This window comes from Arvicola amphibius, chromosome 1 (assembly GCF_903992535.2).
Source record: "Arvicola amphibius chromosome 1, mArvAmp1.2, whole genome shotgun sequence".
NCBI classification, from domain to species: Eukaryota; Metazoa; Chordata; class Mammalia; order Rodentia; family Cricetidae; genus Arvicola; species Arvicola amphibius.
In genome coordinates this window covers 145656042-145683476 of record NC_052047.1, presented here as the reverse complement: position 1 = coordinate 145683476, position 27435 = coordinate 145656042, and the positions used below count along the sequence as shown (strand labels likewise).

The 27435-nt window shown below is 47.7% G+C and overlaps 1 protein-coding gene across 1 annotated transcript; it reads right to left on the bottom strand.

Moving 5' to 3' along the window:
* Positions 1-623: 623 nt before the first annotated feature.
* Positions 624-27313, bottom strand: LOC119801336 (actin-85C-like). Its single transcript, XM_038311917.1, has 8 exons — positions 27197-27313; positions 25475-25603; positions 14753-14863; positions 12765-12849; positions 6537-6698; positions 4484-4672; positions 2108-2289; positions 624-767 (listed from the first exon to the last, which is right to left on the bottom strand). The coding sequence occupies exons 1-8, from the start codon at positions 27311-27313 to the stop codon at positions 624-626; spliced, it is 1119 nt and encodes a 372-aa protein (XP_038167845.1).
* Positions 27314-27435: the final 122 nt, after the last annotated feature.

Genomic DNA, 27435 nt, shown 5'->3' with positions numbered 1-27435 from the left:
TTTGAGATTGGCTGCCCTGCAATGAAGTAAGGGGGCTTTCTAGGCCTGAGGGGAATTCCCAACTGCCAGTAGCTGCCTGAGGCTGTGATTGGACTGTTTTCCCTGCTCAGGGATTGGCTGGCTTCGAGTCAAGGGCAGGAATGGCTCTGTTTCTGGGACCAAACTGTGTTTCTTTTTCTGGTTCTTTCCATCTTTTTAACTCTAACTTTGGGGCCAAGGCAAATATCTTTGGAATGTCCCGAATCTAGGGACTTCGTATGTTCTTTTGGTCCTAGTTTCAGGGTCCGGGGGCTTTCCTCTGGCTCTAGGTTTGGGGACAAAATGTTTCTTCCCCTGGCTCTGGTCCTGTTTTCAGGTTGTTTCTTTCCCTGGGTCAAAGCTTGGAGCCCAGCCATTCAGGGACTGTGTGGGGGCTGCTGATCAGAGGTTTTTCTGGGGCTTGGGTCTCTCACTGTGGTGGGAGCCACCCAGACACCAGGCAAAGTCAGCCCTGTTGCATGCTTTTATTGTCTTCAGGAGAAAGGGGGCATTGCTGTAAGCTTGTTCTAACTGTGGTCTGCTCAGTAAGGCTCAGCCTGGGCATGGTGATGTTGGTTCAGATGATGCAACCTGAAAGCCACTGGTCAAAGGTTTCTTCTACACATGACGGAAGAGCCAATTTCCCTATACTCATGACTTGTGACCCACATTTCCTTGAACAAAGGGAGAGAGCACAAGATGGAGGCACCTACCCAGGCACCGTACTTGGCATATGGAGAGGAGGCCACCTAGAGGAAGGAGAAGGAAATTCACATCAAAACACCACTCTGGACTGATCAGAACGCTATTCAGTAAACACACCTGCCCTAATACTGATGATTTTAGTTCAGTCCCTAGGACCTGCATGGTAGAAAATGGACTCCGTCAAGGGTCCTCTGACCTCCACAAATGTGCTGTAGCATGTGTGCACACATATATGCACACATGCGCACACACACATAATAAATAAGGATAAAAAACTATTCTTGGGGCTGGTGGGTGGTTCAGTGTATAAAGACTCACCTCACCAAGTCTGTACCTTGGTTCAAATCCTGGGACCCATATACTAGGAGAAAAAAATGACTTCCACCGGTGTCCTCTGACCTCAACAGCACTCTGTGATATATGCACACACAGACACAAGAGGACAACAAGTGCAATTTAAACTTTTTGTTTAGAAAATATTCCCTTGGAGGCTAGAACAAGGGCTGAGTGGTTAAAAGCACCTGCCGCTTTTCCAAAGGACCCTATTAGGTTCCCAGCACCCACATGGCAACTTACAACCATCTCTAACTCCAGTTCCAGGGATCCGACACCCTTTTCTGGCCTCATAAATACAGTGCACATACATACATGAAGGCAGACACTCCCACACATAAAATAAAAACAAACCTTTTAAAAAGATATTCATTGAAAAAAGTAACTGCTCTGATTGGGACCCACAATGTCCACACCTGGAAGAACTTTGTGGCAGTCATCTCTCCCCAGTGGAAAAGACAACTTTTTAATTGGGAGGGTGCTGAAGGTTTGGTGGCACACCTTGTGATCCCGGCACTCAGGTGGCAGAGGCAGGAGGATCTAGAACAGGCTGGTCTACACAGCAAGTTCCAGGCCAGCCGGGACTGCATAGTGAGATCTGTTCCAGAAGAAAGACTGGGGGGATGGACTCAGGCATGAGAATCTGAGTTCAGATCTTCAGAACTCATGTATAGAGTGGACAAGGCCTCTGTGTCCTCATGCATACACACATGAATTCATATAAAACACAAAAGGAACCTACATGCTCTTCCTGGCTTCCTGTGCCCCACCATCCCCTCTGGAGTATCCACTCTGATGCCACCTTCTGAGAGATGACCTGTGTTCAGCACCCCAATCCTGTCACTCTCCACCCTACAGACTGCAGCCCCTCCCCATCTGTCCCTCCTGCTGTACTAGCTCAGCTTGTTGCCAGTGCCCCCCCCCCACAACAAGGATGCAAATGCTAGGTTTTGCTATTGGTGCATCCTCAAATGGAGAGAACAGAACCTGGGGACTCTAGAACTGCGCGTGGGTTAATCCCTGAGGCTGCTGGTGAGGTTCGGGCCAGTACCTTCACACAGAGGTCTGGAGAGACCAGCTTTGATATCTCTCTCTGCAGCCGGAGTCTTAGACCTGAGAAGGCACCAGTGCCACCAGACAGAATGATATGACCAAAAAGAGTCCTCCAGTGGGAGTGGTCGCAGGACGTGATGCTCTGCTGGGCCTGCATGTGGATGCCTGGGTTGCTTCTCCCTGGGGAACATTGCACAAGAGGGCTTTGGGATCAAAGGTTCCCATTTTTAGTATTGTGGGGAGGGATACCTCCCAGGTTCTGGATGGCTCCAAGTGCCACTGAGCACCTTGAGGACTTCAAGAAGGTCACAAGCCTGGCCTGCCAGCATCATCATTGACAAGAGTTGACATCCCATGCCTCAGATGAGGTTGGCATCACCTGTTTTGTGGGTGTCTGTAGGGCAGTGTCCCAACTCAGTCAGCCTTGGAAAGTGTCACCAAGTAACTGCTTTCACTTGTCATTTGTTGCATAAGCAAGCAACCAACAGCAGCCTTGAATGATGGGTGTGGAGAACTATCACAATGGAGTGTCTTTGGTGTGCCTGGAAGAGGGCTCTGCTGCCGTCAGGAGCCTGAGGCTGCATTCCGCCCTGGGACTGCAGAGCCTGGCCTCTGTGGAGTACTTTAATGACTTCCCCACACTGGCATGTACTATGCCTTTCAGACTGTGTGCTCTACCATGCCTACAATCCCACACCTTGAGAAACCGAGGCAGGAGGGTTGCCACAAGTTTCAGACAAGCCTGGGCTACATAATGAGTTTCAGACTAGCCTGGACTACAGAGCAAACATCTGTCTCAAAAAGCGAAAGCAGAGAAAGGCTGCTTGTGTGAACTGTATGGTGGGGAAGACAGAGCTAAGCCCTGCCAGCCATGGCGTATGTCCTGTGGGGAAGGGGCAGATGACCTTAAGCCTTTTATCTTAGGAAGTGTTGACTTTCCATGTCATCCCTGAACTCTCATTTTCCCTTTCCATGGATATTTCATAGTTCATCATTTTTTTTGTTTGTTGAAACAGTGACTCACTGTATAGCCCATGCTGACTATGAACTCATGGTCATCCTCCTGCTTCTGCATCCCAGTGCTAGGTGACAGGTGTGCACCACGAGAGATAAGGTGATTCTGAGAGTTAATACTGAAGGACCTAGAACCTCCATGGAGACAGGCATCTGGGTGTGCCTGAGTGAGTATCTAGATTTGTTTAACTGAGGTGGGAAGACCCACTCTGAATGTGGGTGGCACCATCCCATAGGCTGGGGTCCTGTGTGATATAAAGAAGGAAGAGAGCTGAGCACCAGCGTTCTCTAAGTGGAGACTGCACGCTTGTTTCCAGACACCCTGACCTGAATAATCACACAAAAACCTATAATTACAACACTGTTTGGCCAATGGCTTAGGCATATTCCAAGCTAGCTCTAACATCTTAAATTAATCCATTTCTATTAATCCACGTGTCACCACACGCTGTGGCCTACAGGTAAGTTTCCAGTGTCTTTCTCCTTTGGCAGCTACATGGTGTCTCTTTGATTCCATCTACATTCTCTCTATATCTCTGTTCAGATTTCCCATCTGGCTTTATTCTGCCCTGCCAAAGGCCAAAGAAGCTTCTTTATTAACCAATGGTAATGGCATACAGAGAGGAATCCCACATCAATGTTCCTCTTTCTACATCCTGCCTGTAGATGTAGTGCGACCAGCTGCCTCACGCTCCTGTTAGATGGTAACTTTGAACTGGATGCGTATAAATTCTTTTCTTAAGCTGCTTTTGCCAGGAATATTTTTCATAGCAGCAAGAAAACCAACTAACACAGTAGTCAACCCAACACTTATTAAAAACCCTCTGGAGCCAGGTGGTGGTGGGACACACTTTTAATCCCAGCACTCGGGAGGCAGAGGCAGGTGGATCTCTGTGAATTCCAGGCCATCCTGGTCTACAGTGTGAGTCTCAGAACAGCGAGGGCTACACAGTGAAACCCTGTGTCTAATGATAATAATAATAATAATAATAATAATCCCTCTGGCATTTAGATGATTAAAGCTCTCACAAACTTTGGTTGCTTCTGCCTCTGCCTCCACCGCCTTCACTGTTCCGTTCCAAAGTTATAAGTAGCACTCTGCTGAAGAGAGTGGTTCTCTGTTGTTGCTCTCAGTCTCATCTGTGATTGGGCTAGGACCTCTGGGTGTAGTTGAAGGGTCAGCACAGTGACAGAAGCATAGAGGGCATCTGAGTGAGTGGCAGCCAGGACCAGGGAAACTTTCAAGCAGGAAACCTTGCTCCTGAAGCAGAGTGTCCTGCCACCACCCTCCCCTCACCTTTCTTCCCTCGGCATTCTGTGTGAGTGTCCACTGGCCCGCTGCCCCCGATTCTGAACTCACCAATGAGGCTGGTATTGAAGAGCGCCTCTGAGCACATCATTGCCTCCTGCTCCAGGTTGACTTCCCTGCCGTCGGGCAACTGGATTGTCTTCTGTTGGGAGGGCACTGCTTTTTTTGATATTTCCAAGTCATAGTCCAGTGCCACATAGCAGTGTTTCTCTTTCAGGTCTCGGATGCACTCGCGGTCGGCTGCAGGGTAAGGAGGACCAAAACCCAGGGACATAGAGAGCACTACTCATGAGAGTGGGCATGGGAAGGTGGACCCACTCTTAGATAGCCACTTTGTCCATGCAACCCTGTGAGCGGGGTCTTGGCCAGACTGTGGGCCAGGCTTTAAAAGGGCAGAGCATGATAAAGTCACCTTCCCTTCACAGGAGGCACAGAGCTGGGTCTCTTCAGCATCGCCAAAGATGCAGCCCTACCGAAATGTATGGTGTTTGTGGGGCCTAGAAAATCCAATTCACAGTTATTACCTGGGCATTCTGGACACCACCACCCCCACGCCTGCTGGGCATCTGGAGGGCTGGCGATGACCGGTGAAGCCCCTTGCCTGGAAAACCTGGCAGTGGATTCTCCTTTCCTTCCTAGGCTTCTGACAACAGGTTTGAAGCCCAGATATGCCTTTTGATTAGGCTTTTACGTGTTATCTGCCATTGTCCTTGAGCTTTGACTAAAAGGGATTTCCCTGCACTGCGTACCCAGAGACCTCACCTGGTCGTCTGCCTTCAGACTGCCTGCCGCTGCTTCCACCGGAATCACCCTCCACCATCTCCTCCTCCAATTCTTCCTCCATCTCCTCCTTCAACTCCCCAATCTCCCCCATCTTCCTTCCTCTAGCTCCCCTTCCTCTTCCAACCCTCCTCCATCTTCTCCAAGTCTTCCAGCTCCTCCCTCTCTCCCTCCAGCTCCTCCATGTTCTCCTCCTCTAACTCCTGCTCCAACTCTTCCTCCCCTCCTGATTTCATTCCTCCTTATTCCTTCTTCTCCTCCCTCCTCTTCCTCTTGCTCTTCTTCCCCTCCCCCTTTCTCCCTCTTCCTTTTATTCCAATTGTCCACTCCTCTTCTCCACCTCCTCCTTCTTCCTCTTCTTCTGAAACAGAGTCTCATGTAGCCTAGGCTGTCCTCTAACATACTTATAGCCGAAAATGTCCTTAAACTCCTAATCCTCCTGTCTCTACCTTACAGCACTATGATTCCACATGTGTGCTGCCACTCCTGGCCTAACCCAGCCTCCTTGCCCATGTCTCCTCCACCCTCCTTCCAGAGCCTGTTCCTCCCCTCCAGCAAATGGTGCTATCTGCTGCTCCCATCTCTGTCCCTGGCTTCTGGGACTCTGCTGCATCCCAATGTTTCCCTCCTTTGCCTGATCTGGGTTTGGGTGAGACAACTGAGACAATTCTGGATCACATCCTACCTCTGTCATTTACTTGACTAGCTAATTAATTATTACTTTTTTCTTTTCTTTTTTTTTCTTTTGTTGTCCTTTGTAAACTTCCACTTCCTTCATCTGCAAGGATGAATATAATCCACGTGGGAGTATGCTGGGAGGATGGATGGATGGTGTACACAAGTATCTTGCTAAGAGTGGGAAGCAGAAACATGGAAGGATTCCAGCCTGACCAGCTTAGCCACCCTTCTAACTCATGCTATTCTTTAGGGCGCCAGGGTTCATCCTTCTACTCCTTGTCTAAGATCAGAAAGACCAATTGGAAACGGGTGTCATGCACACTGTATAAGCTAAAGTTCTAGCCCAGGAAGAGGGCACAAAGGGGATCAAGCATTGACCTATCTAAGCCCCTTAATCAAAGACCCAAGGCCCTTGCTGCTTACGGGGTACTGGTCAACTCTCATCTGCAATACAATATTGCACCCTCACACGAGACCATGTTTCAAAAGAGGTGGATGGCATTCATAAGGCTGCACCATGAGGCTGTCCCTCAGCTTCTGCGTGTGTGTGTGCATGCACACACACACACACACACACACACACTCACAATGAAGAACCTTATAAACATAGCACTGGCTTATGCACCTGAGAGGAGTTGTTTCCTACCTGTGCTCACTAACAAGTTCCCACTGTCTGAGAGCAACTTCAGGAGATACATGGTCAGGTCTTGACCAGCTATGTCCAGCTTGGTAGTTGACAGTTGCAAAGGATAGCCATTGATGACAGGCACGAAGTATGTCATCCCTTCTCCAGTTTCAATAGTTGTTCCTACTCAAGAGAACATTCTGTCATCAGGTGGGGTACACAGCACCCCTTGTCAATTGTTAGTTCTGTAGGAAGGGATGGTTAGAAGGAGAAATAACAGAAGGGAAGGGGCCAAGGAGCCGGCATCTTCCTAAAGGATATGAACTAGAATAAGGCTGATCAGCAGGTTTGAATGTAAGCCTGTAGGGTTACTTGTTAAATGAAGCATGTAGTTTTACCAATAGCTGCCAAAAAAAGGAAGTGTTGTCTGGGCCTGGGCGGGCACTAGGACTCTCTGGGAGGTGCCCTGTATTGGGAAAGCCTGAATACCATGCCAGAGGTGTGTGCTTTAGTTAGCAAGGTCTCCAAGTGTGCTAGTTCAGAGAGGGTGTGCCATAGTAAGGCCTACTGCACGTGACACAGTGGCTTTTGGGGCAGACTGGGCTCTAGGAATTCTTGGTTCTCTCCTTTTCCTTGTTGAGCCTGGGGACCAACAACGGGACATTTCAATTAAGCAGAGTTGTGTCCAGGGGACTTTCCCTTCCAGCTGTGACAGGGAACAGAGTTGGTCCTCTCTCGCCTACAGCAGCTGAAAATGACAGAATCTCTTCCCAAGACATCGACCATCATGCACCCACACACCAGCCCTGGGAGATGGGGAGGAGAACATAGTAGGTCATTGTTGCTCATGACCACAGACACAAGACTCCAAAGTGAAATTTTTGCAAACCACATGGGTTTTAAAAGAATTAAATGGCCTTTGTTCCACAGCTCAGAATCAATCTTAATCCATATGATTGCACCAATAGGTACCTGTTCCAGCTTCATTTCTGTTGCTTTGATAAAAACACCCTGACAGAAACAGCTTAGGAGAAAAGGGGTTCATAATTCAACTCATAATTCTAGGTAATAAGCCACCATATGAGGAAGTTAAGGCAGCATATCCACGGTCAAAAACAGGGAAGCCAATGCTTGCATGCTGACTTCCTTGCTTGCTTGTGCTCAGTCCATTTCCCCTCTCATACTGCTCAGGACACCCTGCTTAGGGAATGGTTCCACCTGCAGTGGGCTGGGTCTTCCCACATCAATGAACTTAGTTAAGATAACCCCCACAGAGGTGGCCACGGGCAAAGCCAATGCAGACAATCCCTCTCTGGGACTCTCTTCCCTGGCAATTCTAGGTCACAGTAAGTTATCAGCTCTAACATCACTATGCACAAATTGCATTTTGACAAAATCCAGTATCGAGTCCTTATTAAAAGAAGAAATTCTCAGTGAATAAGATACAAGAGAACTTACTTAAAGTAGTGAAGAAAATATAAACGCCACGGTTGATGCAGTTTAACACTAAGGCTAATGATCTCACTCTAACTGGGGGAAAGACAATTTGTGTCCTCACCACCTCCCCTCAGAACATGAGGCCTAGGCAGGCAGTAGAAAAGAATGAAACAAATTGAAAAGCAAACAAAAAAACCCATCTGCCTTGGAAATAATAAAATAAATGTTTTTTGTCAAAAACATATTTGCTAGGGGCTGGCCAGATGGCTTAGACAGGTTGAGGTACTTGCTACCAAGCCTCTACAAAATCTATAAAAAAAATGAGCTTAATAGAGTATCAAGGTACAATATCAGTGTATAAAAATCAACTGTTATCTGTGCAATAGCAATGAGAAATCACAAATGAAGAGATGACCTAGTTGGTCAGTGCCTGCAGCACATACATGAGGACCTGAGTTCAAATCCCCAGCATCCACATAAAGGTTGGGGACGGTGGCACATGGCTATAACCCTAGCTCTGGTAACTGGGGTTGGGGGGGTTGAGACAAGTTGGTCCCTGGAGTGCAATGGCCAGCCAGCCTTGCCAATGGGTGGCTCTAGTCTAGGTTCAGTGAGCCAAGACGCTGTCTTCAAAAAAAAAAATAATAAAACAGACAGTTCTAATGAAGGCTTTTGATATCAACCTCTATCCTCCACATGCACATGGACAAGAACACAGACACACACTTGCATGTATGCACACAGAGCACACAGAAACATGCATGCACACACATTCACTGTGTTAGTCTTTTCATTGACAATGACTGGAGAGAAGCCATTTAAAAAGAGGAAGGATTTTTGGCTCATGATCTATGCAATTGGCCCCAGTGTTGAGAGACTGAGCATCGTGGCAGGAGCATGGGCCAGAGGCAGATGTACTCAAGAATGGCAGACAGGAAACAGAGAAAATAAAGATGGGGGACAGGCAGACACTGTAAGGGCCTGCTGCCACGCCTACTCTCACCAACCAGACCCTGTTCTCAGTTCCCATTGCCTCCCAACCACTGAGGAATTGTGACCCCATCAAAAGCAGAGCTCCTTGGGATCAGTCACTGCCCAAAACCCACGAGCAACAGCCCCACAATAACTCAAGCCTGAGGCGACATTTCACCCTCAAACCACAGCAAATAAATCTACTTTCAACAGCATCAGAACCAGTGCGATGAAGGGCGGGCACAGCCTGGACACAGTGAGTCCTTTCGCAGTGCCAAGAGGGACCAGAGACCTCTCACACAGGCCCTTGGTTTCTAAATGCCTCTAAGACTCCGACTCTTTCAAAATCCATCCATGCTTTCAACACAGCCCCAAACAAAACCCAAGGACATGTGGTGCTGTGGGTTTTTGTTTGGTTGGTTTTAGGTTTCGCTTGTTTTCAGAACTGACAACCTGATTCTAAAATCCTTGCAGGAATGCAGAAGACCTAGCAGAGACCACATCGCAAACTTAAGCCATTCATACAAACCACCTCATTTCAAGACTCAGTATGAGCCACAGTCATCAAGACCATGTGGTATTGACCTAAAATAAGGAAAATTTTTAAAAAAGATGGGTGGAATAGGGCCATGAACTAAAAAGTCAGCTGGGGTGTACATAGGAAAGTCATCTTCAAACACACAAGTGTTTCAAGGAAGGAAAAGGAATCTTGTCTCTTTTTTAGTTTATAAAATGAGATTTTTATTACTATTTTCTTAGGGTTTAATAATGGCACAAAACGACAAGTTTCACTGGAACAGCTTCATACTTGCTAGTTTGGTCACGTGGTCCATCATCTACTTCCTTGTGTCACCATCCTGGTCCCAAATAGGCCCCTTCTCCTTCCTTTCTCTTTAAAAAAAAAATCTCTTTTTATGTTATATGTTATATGTTGATGTTTTTGCCTCTCTCTCTCTCTTTGTGCGTGTGTGTGTGTGTGTGGTGTGTGTGTGGTGTGTGTGTGTGGTGTGTGTATGTGTGTGGTGTGTGTGGTGTGTGTGTGGTGTGTGTGTGGTATGTGTGGTGTGTGTGTGGTGTGTGTGTGGTGTGTGTGTGTGGTGTGTGTGTGGTGTGTGTGTGGTGTGTGTGTGGTGTGTGTGTGTGGTGTGTGTGTGTGGTGTGTGTGTGGTGTGTGTGTGGTGTGTGTGTGTGTGTGGTGTGCGTGTGTGTGTGGTGTGTGTGTGTGGTGTGTGTGTGTGGTGTGTGTGTGGTGTGTGTGTGTGTGTGGTGTGTGTATGTGTGTGGTGTGCGTGTGTGTGGTGTGCATGTGTATGGTGTGTGTGTTGACACCCCAAAGGAGAATGACCCTCCCTGCCTCACTGCTCATCCATTGTCCACAGCTAAGAGGAATCTTTTTAACAAACCCCACAGGAGTAATAACACAATGTGTTTCATTCCTATCTTACACGATACATTAAAAATCCATTCAAAATGGACCATAGAACAGAACGTTAAACTAAAATCTATTAATGTCTAGCAGAAAGCCTTTGGGTCCAGGAAATGATTTTGGGTGTGACACCAAACATGAAAACACTGATAAATGGGACTCTCTTGAAAAGGGAAGGGAAGTGAAACCTAAGTGGGAGAGCACCTCTCCGCAACACACATCTGATAAAAGACCCACTAGCAGGACTGGAAAGAGAGCAGCCGAAATACACAGATGAACTCATGAGAATCTAGAAAAGCACCTGAGAGTCACTCCGCCACTGAAGTAGACGTGGATAGTCCACAAACACAGGAGGGAAGCTCAGGGCCACTGCCACTGAAGTGGGAACACAAGAGGGTATGCTTAGAGCCACTCTGTCACTGAAGCAGACACAGATAGTCGACAAACATGGGAGAGTATGCTCAGGGTCCTTGGCTCTGAGGGGAGCATATATTAAAATCAGGAGGGGACACCACAGCACTTCTATGAGAATGTGCACAATAAGAAGACTGGTCATTCCAAGAGTGGGCAGGAAGGATGGTTAGTATCGCCAACTTGATAGGATCTGGAATCACCAAGAACACAAGCCTCTGGGCACATCTGTTGTGGAGATTCCAGGTTGTATTAACTGAAGAGGGAGGACCCACCTTGAATGCTGGTGGCACCATGGGCTGGGGCCTGGGGAGGAATACAAAGAGCACTGGCGTTTTCTCTGTCTGTTCCTTGACAGTGGCTGCAATATGGCCAGCTGCCTCATGCTCCTGACGCCACGCCTTCCCTGCCATGGCAGACTGTGTCCTCAAACTGTGAGACAAACCATCCCTTCCTTACTTTAGCTGCTCTGTCAAGAGCTTTGTCACTGCCGTGAGAAGGGCAACTCAGCAGAGCCAGGGGAGAACATGAGAGCCACTACTGCTCCACACGCTGCAGGAAGATCCACTCAAAGCCGTGCAAATGTTCAGAGGAGCTTCATCAGAACCCCCAAACCGGAAACACCCCAAACTTCGCTCCACAGATAAGTAGACAAAAGCTTGGCACAGTCCCGATGTGGCACCACACTATTGTGGCTCGGCAAGAAGAGGAAGTGAACTACTGAGGCCAGCGAGAGCATGAAAGAAACTCCACATAGCGAATGGAGAGAAACCACAACTGGGCCACATGCTGGCTGCACAATGCCATTCACAAAACCCAGAAAATGCAGGCGTTGTCTCAACAGGTGGAAGGGGCAGAATGGCACAATGGGATCCTTGGGTGTGGTTGCCGTGGTTTGCGAGCACACACGTGTGTCAGAGTTCCTTAATGCTGTTAATTTTATTTAGTAACATCTTAGCAAATGGGTTAAGAAAAAATAAGTCAGTATTCTGGAGGTGTTCTGGGGCACGAGGAGAAAGAAGGGAATGGTGAGAACAAAAGCTAGGTGTGTGTAAGAAATAATTCATGACGGTCCATTTTCAGAATACGGTGTGTTCAGAGCTCACCAGAGGACCACGGGTAAGGATGCATCCGGTCCCTGTTCTCCCCAGCTAGCAGCTGGCAACTGCTCTTTCTTTTTCTTAAGTTGAAAAGTAATAGTCTGCCAGGTGACTGAACTGAGTATCTGGAAGGGGGAGGGGATCTGGAGTCCCAGGAGGACAGGGATTTGGAGGAGAGGACTAGGATGGACAAGAGGAAAATTTAATTCCCTGGAGAACCAGCTTTTGGGAAACACAGAGCAGGGGTGTTTTTGCAATCAGGGACCATAGAACCACTGTTTGGGGACTAGAGCTAGGATCCATCAGGTGATCCACTACTGCCTCTAACTCCAGCTCCAAGGGCTATGCTTCCAGTTTCTGGGGGTACGGTACACATACACGTACACACACACACACACACACACTTAAAAAGTAATTCTGAAGAAATAAAAACAAAGACCAGTTTTGCACCAAATCATACCTGCCATTTTGCATTCGCTCCAGGCTGATACCCAACTGTACAAGCTCAGAAAATGAACTGCCTCGCTGCTCACTACTCTGAGTCTCTGGTGCTCTTATTAAGAAGAGAGGGTCATTGTGAGCCATGAAGAATGTCTTTTGCTTTTTTTATGAGCACTGTGTGTGCACGTGCACACACACGTGTGTGTGTTTCCTCACATGCATGCACTTATATGGGGGTCAGAGGACAATCCTCAGAAGTTGGTTCTCTCCTTCCAACATGTGGGTCCTGGGGATTGAACTTGTGTCATTAGACTTGGCATCTTCACCTACTGACCCATCTTGCCAGCCCCCCCCCCATCCTTTTATTTGTCAGGGAGAGGCTGCATGCTGTGGTGAGTATCCCCAGCCTCAAGAACTAGACAGTGTGTCTGGGAAGGATGGGGATCCCACAGGGTCACTCACCAGAGGTTCTGCCAGCAGCGTACATGGAGAGGACCCCTTGATTAGCCATGTACAGGGCGGGGACGTTGAAGGTTTCAAATAGGATCTGGGGAGGAAGATTGGCATGCTGGCTGGCCAGGTGGCACACACTGCCCGGGTGCTCGTGAGTGCCTCTTGCAGCAAGCTGTGAATCCAGGAAGGCTAACCCCGGGGTGGCCAACACCTATCTCCAGCTAACTCTGCTGTGAAGTGGCTGTTCTAGTTTCATTCTGCCGTTCTGATAAAACACTCTGGCCTAAAGCAACTTAGGGGAGGAAGGGGCTTATTTGGTGAATACTTGCTGGTCATGGATCATCACTGAGGGAAGTCAATGACGCATCAGGGCAGGAACACAGGGCAGGAACCATGGAGGAACAATGCTTGCTGGCTCACTCAAGGCTTACACTCAAGCTAGCTTTCATATACAGCTCAGGACCACCTGCAGGAACGATGCTGCCCGTAGTGGGCTGGGCTCTCCTGCATCAGTTAACAATCAAGACAATCTCCCACACACATGCACAAAGGCTAATCTGATAATGACAATTAACTGAGACTGTATTTCAGGTGGCTCTGGGCTGTGTCAAGTTGGCAGTTTTAGACACTTTTTATAATGTATAAGTGAGGAGACTGGTTGGATCAGGACATAATGGTGAGACCCACGAGGGGTCCCACCTGGCCATTGGACAGGTGCCAGCATTGTAAAATGGTTAGTGTTAAGATGAGGTCTGAGTTCAGAGTGTAAGCCTGCTTTGTGGTATATCTTCCTGTCACTGGGCACTGCAGTCTGGCTCCCTAATGAGCGGCTCTTGGACATGCTCTTCCTGCTTGTGCCTGACTGCCAGTCAAATGTCTAGTCTGACCAAGCCCTTGCCTTGTACCAGCATCTGTACACTCCAGACACCTTGCAATAACTGTACAGAAGGTCACCGCTGATCACCTTCATGCCAGAAGGTGTGGTCCCAGAAAGGGCTGCTTGAAACTGGTTAAAGGAGCCACTTCGCTGTGAATACACCTGCAAGTATCTGTCTAGACAAGTGCTATTGAGTCAGGGGCTGAGTAGGGCAGGTGGTTTCTCCAAGGTGGAGGAGAACACAGGAGGGAATAGCCCCAGCCATGACAGCCAATCATCTGTATTTCTCATCAGACTAGACTTGAATGTTCATCTCTGTGTGTCTTTGTCTGTTGGGCTCTGAAGGGAGCACACCCACAGCTCCAGGCAGTAGAGACTAAGTAGAGACTCAGCCCTGCCTTGGCAGTTCTCATCGGCCTCTTGGTGCGCACACACTCTCACTCCAAGGTCTGCTATAGCTGAGGAGTGGATAGGCAGTTGGGTTGGGCCAGTCTCATCCTTCTCTTGTCCCACTCTAGCTTGCTGAAACCCTCATGACCTCTGGATGCTTTTGGGGGGAAGCCAACTACACTCAGTCCTCAGGGGAGTCAGCTGTGGCCATTTCCATGATCTGACTGTCCACACTTGGGTGGGGGTCAGTGACCAGTGTGGGGCTTGTTTGATGTGCGCTCACACATGGGTGAACTGCTACTTCCAGGTCTAGGTGGCCTCTGAGATATGCACATCATGCCTTGGCCTTGGGCCTGCATATGGGGGCCTACTCACTGCAGGAGATCCCACTGAGCTCCAGGGATGCTAGCCAGATGCTTGGCCGTCTGTTTAATTAGGTTTCCTGTGTCCTCTACAGAAACTGAGCCTTAGGAGGAGAACTCTGGCAGCTGGGGAGGGGGACAATTTCCTGCCGCGACTGTACATAGCCCCACTGCAGCCTGAGGAGGACTCTGCGGTCCGTGCTTGGCTGGAGCACTCACAGACAGGGATCCACCCTTAAACTCCATCAGTCCACCACCAACTCCATCACAGCAGGAAGGACCAGAACGAGGCCAGAGGCAGGGAACTTTTAAGTCAGGACAGAACAGCAGCCTCCCTTCCTGCCTCACCTGGCCCCAGACCCCATTACCTGAGTCATTCTACATTTAACGTCTGTGCTGTTTAGCGGTGGTTCTGTTATCATTAAAGGGTGCTGCTCGGGGGCGACGTGGAGCACCTGGTAGAAGGAGTGATGCCAAATCTGCAGAGAGAGGACAGTAGGCGAGTTGTTTGCTGTCTGTCCAGAAACACGCTGGCTGTTATCTATCATTCATATATTGATCTATGTATCAGATAAATTTATTAGCATCTAAATCATCTTTCTGTCTTCTGTTTACCAACTAGTCTCTCTATAGATATCATCTACACCTATCTGTTCATCTCACTACCTGTTCATTGTCTATTATCTGTGTGTACCTTCTCTGTCTATTCTGTATCTGCCTGTGTCTGTGTCTGATGTGGGATTCCCCTCTGTTATGCTATGAATATGTTTTATTGCCACTGGTTAATAAAGAAGCTGCTTTCGGGCAATGACTTAGCACAATATAGCCAGGCTGGAAGAGAGATAGAGATAGAGAGAGAGAGAGAGAGAGAGAGAGAGAGAGAGAGTAGGCGGAGTCAGAGAGAAGTCATGTAGTCAGAAACAGACGCCAGACAGTGGATGGAACCTTACCAGTAGACCACAACCACATGGCAATACACAGATTAGTAGATATGGATCTGGGGGTCATGAGCAGCCTCTGACTACATGCGTCCATCATCGGTCTATCAATCTACCTTATCTGTCATCTGTCATCTGTCTACCTACCAATCATTTCTCTATCGAACACAGTGGTTCCCAACTTTCCTAATGCTGCAACCCTTTAATATAATACCTCATATTGCGGTGACCACGCAACCATAAAATTACTTTGTTGATACATTATAACTGTAATTCTGTTACTATTATGAATCCTAATGTAAATATATGATAGGCAGGATATCTGATATGCGACTCCAAAGGGGTCATGACCCACAGGTTGAGAACCACTGGCCTAACATCCATCTACCTCTGCCTATCGTTTATTACCTAGCTGCCACCTATCATCTCTATTATCTATTATATTCCTCCATCCTTCCGACAGATCAGTGCAGCCGAGATCCAGATCTGTAGATTTCAAATCTAGAGATTTAGTCAACTAAGAATCAAAAATGTTTGGGGAAAAACTGGGAGCATGGACTGTACCTCAGCTGGGAGAATGTTTCCCTAGCATTCATAAGGCCCTGGGTTCCATCCCCAGCACTACTTAAACCAGGTGTGGTGGTACACACCTGAAATCCCAGCACTGAATAGGTGGAGGCAGGAGAGTCAAAAGTTCAAGGCCATCTTCAACTATATAATAAGTTAGAGGCCATCCTGGGCTATATGAGACCCTATCTCAAAAAAAAAAGCTTTTTCTGCAGACTTACCTCCTTGCCACTGTTGTTATAGTTTTGGCTGTGAGCCGAGCCTTTAACAGCTGAGCCATCCCTCCAGCCCTTTGTCACTTGCTCTTTAAGCAATTCAGTGCCCGGCAATTTCTGTGGTGACACTGAGGTTTTGTAGCCCATCTGGAGATGACATGGAGCATATGAAAGGAAGGGCTGGTACCCTGCAAGTACTGCCACTGCACACAGAAATCCAAGGATCTGGGTGTCTAAAATGCCCCTGGACCAGACCCCATAATTCCAAAGGATGGTTGAATTGCAGACAGCACCATCAAAACAAGAAGCAGTGTGATCCAGCCTCCAATGACACACCAGGCCTAAAGTTATAGGATGGGGTTGGCAGGGGCTGGCAGGCCCAGCACTGTCTAAGGGTCTCTTGGGTCTGATGAGTGAGTGACAAAACTCAGGGATGAAGTGGAAACACAGGTGACTTGGCTGTCACAGAGCAAGCCCAGCAATGATGGAAGTTTGCTACATAATATGTAACTTGTAAGGGAGTGTGAGTGTTAACATCTCTGGCGTGGCAAAGATAACCTAACTTATTGGGAAGCCAGGCTACCTAGAGCTGCAATAGGACAGCTCTGGAGGCTGGAGTCCCAATAGGACAGCTTAGCCTTGGAGGGAAAGGTGTCCTGACTTGCCGGGAAGCCAGGCTACCTGAAGTTGGTATGCAGTGGGGGGATGGTCTCCCAGCAGGATATAGCACTCCTGCTTCTCTTTTTAGAGAGAATTCTGCTCTGTTCCCCTAAGGGAACGTCCTAGCAGAGCTATCCGCTTCTTCTTCTGCTGCCCAAGCTGTTACTTCTTCTGCTACACTCTGCTAAAGGCAAGCCCCTGCAGAAGTGTAGCAGTTTCCCCTGGCTACAGTGAAAAGTTTTTACTTTTTCTGCCCAGCCCTGCTCAGCCCCCCCTAAGGGAACATATCAGCAAGGTTTTTCTGCTCAGTTGGCTAAGGGCCATTCAAGCAATGTTCTTCTATTCTGCATTGGTGAATGAAGATCTTCCCTCAACACTCTTTTGAGAAAGAGATTTATTCAGGAAGGAGGAGTCCGAGAGAGCAACTGCCCCTGCCAGAGTGCTGAAGGACAGCCGCCAGCTGACCAGGCAGAGGGGCTTATATGGGGCTTCTTAGGGATGGAGTTTTCCCAGGGAAAAGTTTGTCTGTGCAGAGATTGGTCAGTTTTCCCTGCTCAGGGATTGGTCAGTTTAGTTGGTTAGGAGCAGAAATGGCTCTGATTTCAGGGTCAAACTGTGTTTTTTCACTGATCCCCTTTAGCCTGTTGGCTCTAATTCTAAGGCCAGGGCATATTTCTTTCACTGGCTTTGATTCTAGAGGAAAAGTGTGTTTCTTTGGCACTGGTTTCAGAGTTAGGGTGTGTTTCTTTGGTCCTGGGTTCAGGGATAACGTGTTCCTTTCCCTGGCTGAGGTCTGTTTCTTTCACTAGCTCTGGGTTCAGAGTCAGGGTTCTCAGGGATTGGTTGGTTTCCTGCTCAGGGACTGACTGGTTTTGTGTTTCAGTTGGTCAGGGGCAGAATTGGCTTAGGTTTCAGATCCTAGGTGTGTTTCTTTAACTGGCTCTGGGTTCAGAGCCAGAGTGGGTTTCTTTGGATGCCCCTTTTACCCTGCAGCATGTGCCTGCCCAGGACCATGAAGGTGACCTTAGTTAGCCTCCAGGGTCATCTTTAAAATGGAAGAGACTGCCCACCACCTCAGGGAGTATGGGCCTCAGATGACAGCATTGCCAGAGAGGCTGGCCATTCGTTCCTGTTGTAAGGTTCTGCCCTCTGAGTCAAACTGCTACCAGCTTCATTAGACTGGCTGTGCCTGCTTGTAAAAGTCTGTCAGGAGAATTTCAAATGACTAAAAGACACTTAAGGAAATGTTCAACTTCCTTAGTCATCAGAGAAATGCAAATCAAAACAACTCTGAGATTCTATCTTACACTTGTCAGAATGGCCAAGATCAAAAACAGTGATGACAGCTTATACTGGAGAGGATGTGGGGTAAGGGGAACACTCCTCCACAGCTGGTGGGAGTGCAAACTTGTACAGCTGCTTTGGAAATCAGTATGGTGATTTCTCATAAAATTAGGAAACAACTACCTCAAGACCCAGCAATACCACTTTGGATATATACCCAAAGGATGTTCAATCATACCACAAGGACATATGCTCAACTATGTTCATAGTAGCATTGTTCATAATAGCCAGAACTTAGAAACAACCTAGATGACCTTCAACTGAAGAACAGATAAAGAAAATGTGGTACATTTACATAATGGTGTACTACACAGCAGTAAAAAAATAATGACATCTTGAAATTTGCAAGCAAATTGATAGCTTTAGAAATAACCATATTGAGTGAGGTAACTTAGACCCAGAAAGACAAATATAATATGTACTCACTCATAAGAGGCTTTTAGACATAAAGCAAAAAAAAAAAAAAAAAAAAAAAAAAAAAAAAAAAACCAGCCTACAGATCACAACCCCAGAGAACCTAGACAACGAAGAGGACCCTAAGAAAGACGCATGGATCTACATAGAAAGGAGAAAAAGACAAGATCTCCTGAGTAAATTGGGAGTGTGGGGGATCACTGGAGGTGGTAGAAGGTCAGAGGGGAGGAAAAGAGGGGAGTGGGAAAAAATATAGTTCAATAAAAACAATAAAAATAAAGTCTGAGCTGGGCAGCTGTAGCGCATGCCTTTAAACCTGTCACTTGGGAGGCAGAGGCAGGTGGATCTCTGTGAGTTTGAGGCCAGTCTGGTCTACAAGAGCTAGCTCCAGGACAGGCTCCAAAGTTACAGAGTGGTGTGAGTTCCTTCTGTATGTTGTGTGTTGCTTTCATTGGTTAATGAATAAAAAAACTGCTTTGGCCTGATAGGGCAGAACTTAGGTAGGCGGAAAAGACAGAACTGAATTCTGGGAGGAAGAAAGCAGAGTCAGAGGAGAAGTCATGGATCCTCGGCCTGAGACGGACGCTGGTTAGAATCTTTCCCAGTAAGCCACTGCCACGTGGCAATATACAGATTAATAGAAATGGGTTAAAACAAGATGTGAGAGTTAGCCAATAAGAGGCTAGAGCAAAAGGGCCAAGCAGTGTTTTAATTAATACAATTTCTAGCCGGGCGGTGGTGGCGCACGCCTTTAATCCCAGCACTCGGGAGGCAGAGGCAGGCGGATCTCTGTGAGTTCAAGACCAGCCTGGACTACAAGAGCTAGTTCCAGGACAGGCTCCAAAGCCACAGAGAAACCCTGTCTCGAAAAACCAAAAAAAAAAAATTAATACAATTTCTGTGTGGTTATTTGGGGTGTAAGCTAGCCGGGCAGCCAGGACAAACAAGAGGGCCCTCTCCTTTACAACAGAGAAACCCCATCTCAGAAAAAAAAAAAAGTCCATCAGAACCAGCCTGTGCACTGTTGATGTTCCCTCCTAGGAGAGGATGGGAAAGGTCATTAGATTCTCACCCAGGTATCCAGCCACTCCTTCCACCCATTTACACAACATTCTGCCCTAATTGCCTGTGATCTTGGGGTTTCTGGAGAGGGTAGAGTATGTCGGCTAGGATGGATTAGGGGCTCCATCCACTCAGCCATGGGTGTAATGGTTATTCTTGGTTGTCAACTTGACTATATCTGAAATTAGCTAAAACCCCAAAATGGCTGGGCACAACTGTGAGGGATTTTTGCTTAGTTACAATTGAAGTAGGAAGATCTATTTCTGTTCCAGATCTTTTGAGGTGGGAAGACATAGCTCTAATCTGGGTCACACCTTCTGCTGGCAGCCTACATAAAGGACATGGAAGAAAGCAGCTTATAGTCAGACTTTCTTTGGACTACGAGCTCCCAAATAATGACATGGAGACTTTTTAATTAAAAATAAAATTTTGGCCTTAGCTTGAACTTGTTCCAAATTAGATCTTATAACTTAAATTAACCTGTTTATATTCACCTACATCCTACCATGTGACTAGTTACCTCTCCTCATTACTGTATGACCGGCTTCCTCTGTGTCCTGCTGACAAATTCTCCATTCCAGATTCTAACCCAAAGTCTCTATCTCTGCCTGAATGACCCACCTATTGTCTTCCTGTCTAGCTAACAGCCATTGAGCTCTTTATTAAATCAATCAGAAGGTGCCTAGGCAGGTGAAGTAAGACAGTGATACCTCTTCACAGTCTGATCAAATGTCCTGTGGCAGAAGCTTTTGCTCTTCCCTGCTTGATCATGCTCTCATGGGCAATCCATCCCTGCACTGGCATTAGAGCCTACTTCAGGATTCCAGCATCTACTGAAGACCAACTGAGATATCCAACCTCAGGGACTAAACAACTCCTGGATTCTTGGACCAGTCTGTTCATGGAAAACCATGTTAGATTATCTGGACCACAGCCTTTAAGTCATTCTAACAAATCCCCTTTCTATATATAGAGAGATTAATTCTCTAATTTTTGTTACTCTAGAGAACCCTGACTAATACAGTGGGGAAGTCATCATCCTTGACTGAAGACATTCAGTGTGGCTATTTTGGGTCCCCTATGCTCCTTTTAATACCCCCTCCCCTATGTTGTATAAGTCAGGCCAGTAAACTCATTGGTTCCCCAGGGTGAACTTTTGTTTGTTTTGGTGAACTTCGAGAAGGGCTGGGCATTCCCACCTAGGCTGCAGATCTGAGATGGCTGTGTCGCCACTGGCGGCTCTGGAGGCTTGTCTCTTTGGCTTGCTGATGTCATATTCTCCATCTTCTCACATGGTTATGCTCTATAGATCTGTGTTCTGATCTCTTCTTAGGCCACAGTCATATGAATTAGGATTCACTGTAGAGGCCTCATTTTTTAATTTGATTACCATTTTGTTTTTGTTTTGAGACAGGGCCTTGCTGTGGGATAATGCTCTTGTATGCTGCAAAGACTTGTTACTAGTATTGTTTTAATAAAATGCTGATTGGCCAGTAGCCAGGTAGGAAGTATAAGCAGGGCAACTAGACTAGGAGAATCCTGGGAAGAGGAAAGTCAGAGACAGTTGCAAGTCAGACGCAGAGGAAGCAAGATGAGAATGCCTTATGGAGAAAAGGTACCAAGCCACATGGCTAAACATATATATATATATATATGAATTATGGGTTAATTTAAGTTGTAAGAACTAGTCAATAATAAGTCTGAGCAATAGACCAAATAGTTTATAATTAATATAAGCCTCTGTGTGTTTATTTGGGACTGTATGGCTGCAGTATGGGGCAGGACAGAAACTTCTGTCTATAGGACCTAGTAGCCTAGGCTGGTCTTGAACTTCCAGTTCTCCTGCTTCTGCCACCCTGGATCTGGAATGGTAGATGAGTTCCTCCACACGTTCCAGCTTTAATGGCCTCTGTAAGACCCTGTCTTGTGCTGGATAACTCAGTGGGTAAGAGCACGTTTGCTCTTGGAGAGAACCTGGATTCAATTCCCAGTAGCTATGTGGTGGCTCACAACCATCTTTAACTCCATTTCCAGAGAATTTGATAACCTCTGTTGGCCTCCACAGCCATCAGGCATGCAGGTGGTTCATACACGGACATGCAAACAAAATAGTCATAAACAAAACAAATAAATGTTAAAAATTTTAAGTTAGTTCTTTGTCAACTTGACACAAGCTAGAGTCATTAGAAGAGAGAACCTCAATTGATTGATAATCAATTGAGAAAATGTCTGCATCTGTATAAGATCCAGCTATAGCTGGGCATTGGTGATGCAAGCTTTTAATCTCAGCTTTTAGGAGGCAGAGCTGGGTGGATCTCTTTGAATTCAAGGCCAGCCTGGTCTATAAAGCAGGTTCCAAAACAACTAGAACTGTTATGCAGAAAAGCCCTGTCTCAAAAAACGAACAAAAAAGGTCCAGTTGTAGGGCATTTTCTTAGTTGGAGATCAGTGTGGGAGGACATGGTCCATTGTGGGTGGTACCATGCCTGGACTGGGGATTCTGGGTTCTATAAGAAAGCAGGCTGAACAAGTCACAGGAAGCAAGCCAGAAAGCAACACCCCTCCAAGGTCTCAGCATCATCTGCATGTTCCTGCCCTGTGTGAGTTCTGACACTCACTGCTTTTGATAATGAACTGTTATATGGAACTAAGGGTGAAATAAACTTGCTTTTGGTCATGGTGTTTCATGACTGCAGTGGTAACCCTAAGAAAACCCTGTCTCCAAAGCATCCCTAGAATAGAGCTTGTGTTTCCAGTATAAAAACTTTGGGAACAGCCAGGCAGTGGTAGCACATACCTTTAATCCCAGCACTAAGGAGGCAGAGGCAGATAGATCTCTGTGAGTTCGAGGCCAGCTTAGTCAAGAAAGTGAGTTCCAGGACAGCCAAGGCTCACAGTAAAATCCTGTCTTGAACACCCCCCCCCCCAAAAAAAAGCCTTTGGGGACATATTATGGCACCTACTACAGTATTTAACGCATAATAGGTTCATAACAGACAACAGACAGTCCTAGTTGTCCTGTGAGAAGCTCCTGCCTCCCGTGTCAAGGGAAGGAAGCACAGCACTCTGGGAGAACAGCTAGGGACAGCTCCATAGTCAGAGGTGAGTGGAGGACCCAGGAAGCAGAATTGTGTCTGTGAAGCACAGAAGCCAGGCGGGCTTATTCTTTGATACCCAGCCACTAACAGCCTAGAACAGGAGACTGACATAAGGCACTGTGGGGGTGGGAGGATGAGTGAGGACCAAGATGGTGGATAGAGGGTGGTCCCTCAGAGATGTTGGCATGTAGGTGGATATTTCAAAGGACTCAGACCCTCATCTGGGCACTCACTTTGACAATTGTGCAGCCGTGACAAGCTGCAAAAAAACCCTACAGGATGTAGGCCCCTGACTCAGCAGGATGTGTTGTGCTCATGACCTTCCCCAACCTTGTCCTAAATTACTGAAAAAAAAAAGCACAAGATACCCCATATGGTAAAGAGTCAATCAGAGGCTAGGCTAGCAGGCTCTGGACACACTTTCTGATAAAGGTGGAATATAGTAACCACAGCAATGGCCCAAGAAATAGCAACCTCCCTGCGGCAGCTGTAAACTAACCAATTAACCAAAGACCGGTGCCCCCAGCTTGAAGGTACACCAATCCTAAGTCTGTTTCTATGTAGTCTATAGACCCCTAGGCCTCCCTTGCTTTACCCCCAATATATACCCTGCCCCACTGCTACTCGGGGTCTCTCTTACTCCACCACTGCATCAAATGCACAAGAGACCCAGGTTCAGTTAAAAAGCTCTTTGCCTTTGCATTGGATCTTGTCTCTTGGTGATCTTTGGGTGTCCAGACTCCAGGTATAACAGTTTGAAACCAACATCAAGAACCGTCCACCGTGCTGTGTGCGCCTCCTGGCCTGGTAGAGTCAGCCACCATGCAATGGCTTCATGCACCTTCAGCCAGCTCAGGAGATGTTGCACAAGGATTCCTTCTTGGACATGTCCTGCTGCTGATGGCATGGCCCTTTCTAGTGTGTGTTAGTTCTCAGGCCCTCCACATGTCTAGAAAGGAGTTCAAGCTGGATTACAGAAGGATTTCTAGCAGTTAGACTAAAACCCAGCATGCCTTAGGAACCTGTGAAACTATTCCTGCGTCATTTCCCTTGCCTCATGGCTCTCTAGTGACATGGACTTATGGCGGCATACCAAAGCCCCTGCTGGCCTCCAGGTTCCCTCAGTCCCTACTCAAAAATCCTTGTTGGACATTTCAAAGCCTCCAGGATAGCATCCTGGCCCTTCTTACCTCCCAACGCTTCTCTCCTCCCAGATACCTGTTCTCTACATAATGGTGAGGTTTTTTCCCCTTGCTTCCACTCCCTCTACTGTCTCTTGCTGTCTCGCTATCTCCACTATCTATTCACCTCTCTCTTGCGACAGCCCTGTTGTGGAATATTATTTTAAGATGTGTTACATTTGTTTATGCTGTGGAACATTTGTTTAGTAATACAAAGGTGTGTTGCATTGGTTTAACTCTGTGGAGCTGTGTTACTGCGCCTGTCTAAAACACCTGATGGCTCTAATAACGAGCTGAACGGTTAATAGTGAGGCAGGAGAAAGGACAGGTGGACTGGCAGGCAGAGAGAATAAACAGAAGGAGAAATCTGGGAAGAAAGATGAAGGAATGAGAAAAGAAGGGGCCAGCCACCCAGCCAGACACAGAATAAAAAAGAAAGAAAAGATATACAGAAATAAAGGTAAAAAACCCAGAGGCAATAGGTAGACAGGGTAACTTAAGAAAAGCTGACTAGAAATAAGCCGAGCTAAGGCTAAGCATTTATAAGAAAGAATAAACCTCCAGGTGTGATTTATTTGGGAGCTGGGTGGTGGACCCGCAAAAGAGTAAAAACAACCAACAACAGCCTTGGCCGTGTCCAGTGTCTCTTTCTGTCTGTTCTGGATTCTTCCAGATGCCTCTGCACAGTTTCATTTATTTACAAAAAAAGTCCTTCCCCATAACCATACCATGGAGCAGCCATTTTTGGCGGTTTCTTTACTACATCCCATCACAAACAGTGCCACCTGCTCCTTCAGGACCCAAGCTGTGCCTAGATTCCTGATCCACAGAAGTTGTGGTGGTGGAACGAGGCATCATTGTTTCAAACCTCTGGGCTTGGAACGAATGGTTATGCTGGGTTAGTGCATTGCTTTATCTGAATTAGGATCCCCCAAATCCCTGTGTGGAAGCCCCAAGACCTCTGAGTGTCACCATCTCTGGAATGTTCTGCAGTGGGTGTCACTGGAGACACTGAGAGGAGCTTATACTGGAATGGTGTGACCCTGGTCTAATTCAGGTACTGCATTAATAAAATGAGGAATTCTGAACCAAACACACACAGGAGGATGCCCTGCAGAGATGGGAGCAATGGCTGAGGTAACACTCTACCAGTGAAGGAGCCCCGGGACATTGTCAGTAAGCCTTCCAGAAACCACGGAGCAGCCTGGGGCGGGCTCTCCCTCACAGCCCTCAGCCCCAGTCCTGTACCAACACTTGGACCTTGATGGTTGTGAGATTTCATTACAGCTGCCTCAAGTGCTCAGATCGTAAGCAACACGCCCTCAAGTGCAGGTGTCGGGATAGTTGTTAGACCATTCACTGTGTGCTACTACTCTCTGAGGCTAAGGACTTCTTATCCATCATTCCCTACCAGCCATGATGGCATAGGAACAATCATATCATCTTATAGACAAGGAATCTGAGGGCCAAGAGGCCATACCACATGTCCTGGTGGCATGGGCAGTAAGCAGAGGAGGTAGGATTGGAACAGAAGTCTCCTGAGGCATGACTGTGGAGGGCTAAGGCAGTGGCTGGGGTGTGACAGCCCCTCCTCTAGAGGCTGTAGCTCACCTTCTCCACATTGTCCCAGTCGGTGATGGCTCCCCGGGTGATGGGGTAGTGCAGGTTCAGCTTTTCTAGATTATTCTGGGCCTCAGCTCCAATGAACCAGTCTTTCTCTTCCACCCCCACCAGTAGGTTCTGAAAAACACAGGTAGGGGACAGGACAGCCCTTGTGAGTGGCAGGCTGGGGCTGGACCCTCTGTACCAGGCTTTCATTTGCGGACATGAGCCAGCTAGAAACTGGCACCTATCACTAGTCCAGACCTCAAGGAGGCTCTTCACCCAGGCACGCTTTCCAAAGGGGGCCGTTTTCTGCAAGGTTCGGGGCTACTGAGGGCCACTGTGAGGACACTCACACTGCAGGTGTGGGAACTGAGCCCAGCAGAGAAAAACTGTTGGAGAGAGGCGTGAGGGAATATTCTGCACACTTGGTCTGGAAGGCCTGCGAGAAAAGGACCTACAGCACGGCTGCCCCCTGGGGTTCAGGAAGACCGCCTACTTTCAAGGTGGATTGAACTTCCCGTGCTATCAGAGGAGCCGGTGCATCTACCTCAGTCCACCAAGAAAACAGACATTAGTTAGGATTAGAGCCGTGAAGATTTAGCAAGGAACTTGCCTGGCTGAATGAGAAGGGGCAAGGTGAGCAAGGGCAAAGACTGACAAGCCATCAAGCTAGGCTCACATCTGAGCTGGGGCACAGGAAAGAAGAAAACAGGGAAGGTGGGTGTTTCAGTGTACCCGGATGGCTGGCTCAGCAAGGTCACGGAGGAATCCCCGAGCCACACTCACCATCAGAGGAGTCCACGGTCTCCAGGATAAGCTCATGCTTAAGCTAGATTGGAGCAATGTGCACAAGGCAGTAGTGCAACAGGGAAGAGGGACGAGTGGGTTGGAGGATATGGTACAAGTATGACAGGACAGTCATAAACCTGGGCAGTGTTGCAAGGCAGACATGCTTGCAATGCCACGTGGGTGCATGGTGTCATCTGCTATCATGTAGCTATGTGGTGATACGACCCTGCAGTGCTATAGTGGTGCATGACACATGATACAAGGGTACCTTGCTGCAGTGGAGCAGCAGAGATGCTATAGAGCTGCACGGGTGCACCGTGCCATGGTGTGTGGCCATACCATGCAGGTATATGTCTCACACGCTACATAGGTCTGAGTAAGAACGAGCATGAAGGTTCAGGACTCTCCAGAGTCCCAGGCATCCACTGGGGTTTTTAGAACACACGCACAAATGAGAGGCTCAACTGCACTGTGAATGTGCCTCCCCTCCCCCAGGGGCTGTGGGATGGCTTCAGGCACAACCCACATAAGACCTGCCACTGCAAAGGGACACTGAACTTCAGAGGACAGCTGGTGGCTATCAGAATGACAGAGAAGGAGGGATCCACTACCTGTGGGGAGGGGTGTTGCCAATCAAGCTCAGAGGAGGGGTTCCTAAAGTGGGAGGAAAAGGCTGGCAGGGGCCCCAGTTGGAACTAGAGATACTAGAGACAAAGAAAAGCTTCACCCTGAGGCAGCTGCTTATTAGGAAGGGTGTGGAAGAGTCTGCAACAGGAACAGAAGCTGCTTGTTCATGTCCTCTAATCTGTCCCTAAGGCCACCTTTTTGAGACACCTAACATAAAGCAGTGAGTATGGAAACCAGGGCATTGGGATCTATGACCGTCACCGTAACCAGAGCAGCACAAGGGGCTGGAGGATGAAGCCAGGTGTCACTCACGTTATGTTTCAGTTTCCCGAGGATGGTGGGAAAGACAACCAGAGGGGCCTGGGCTCCTGCAAAGCCCACCTTGCTGATGCCAGAACCATAGTCACAGATGAGGGGTGTGTGGTCCATCGTGCTGTGGTGACCTGGACACGCCTGCAGGGAGAGACCACATCATCCCTTGTCCCCACGGGTACTGTGCCAAGAGCAAGACATGGGCTTCATGTGCCTAGAACAAGGTTGGCCTGAGCAGG

Excerpts from the sequence above, each read along its gene's own strand:
- LOC119801336 (XM_038311917.1), bottom strand. The coding sequence starts at position 27,313 with ATGGACCACACACCCCTCATCTGTGACTATGGTTCTGGCATCAGCAAG. Across the intron at positions 6,699-12,764 it reads CGCTGCTGGCAGAACCTCTG|GAACAACTATTGAAACTGGA; the intron begins GTGAGTGACCCT and ends TCTCTTGAGTAG. Across the intron at positions 2,290-4,483 it reads CTTCAATACCAGCCTCATTG|GGAGAAGCAACCCAGGCATC; the intron begins GTGAGTTCAGAA and ends AATGTTCCCCAG.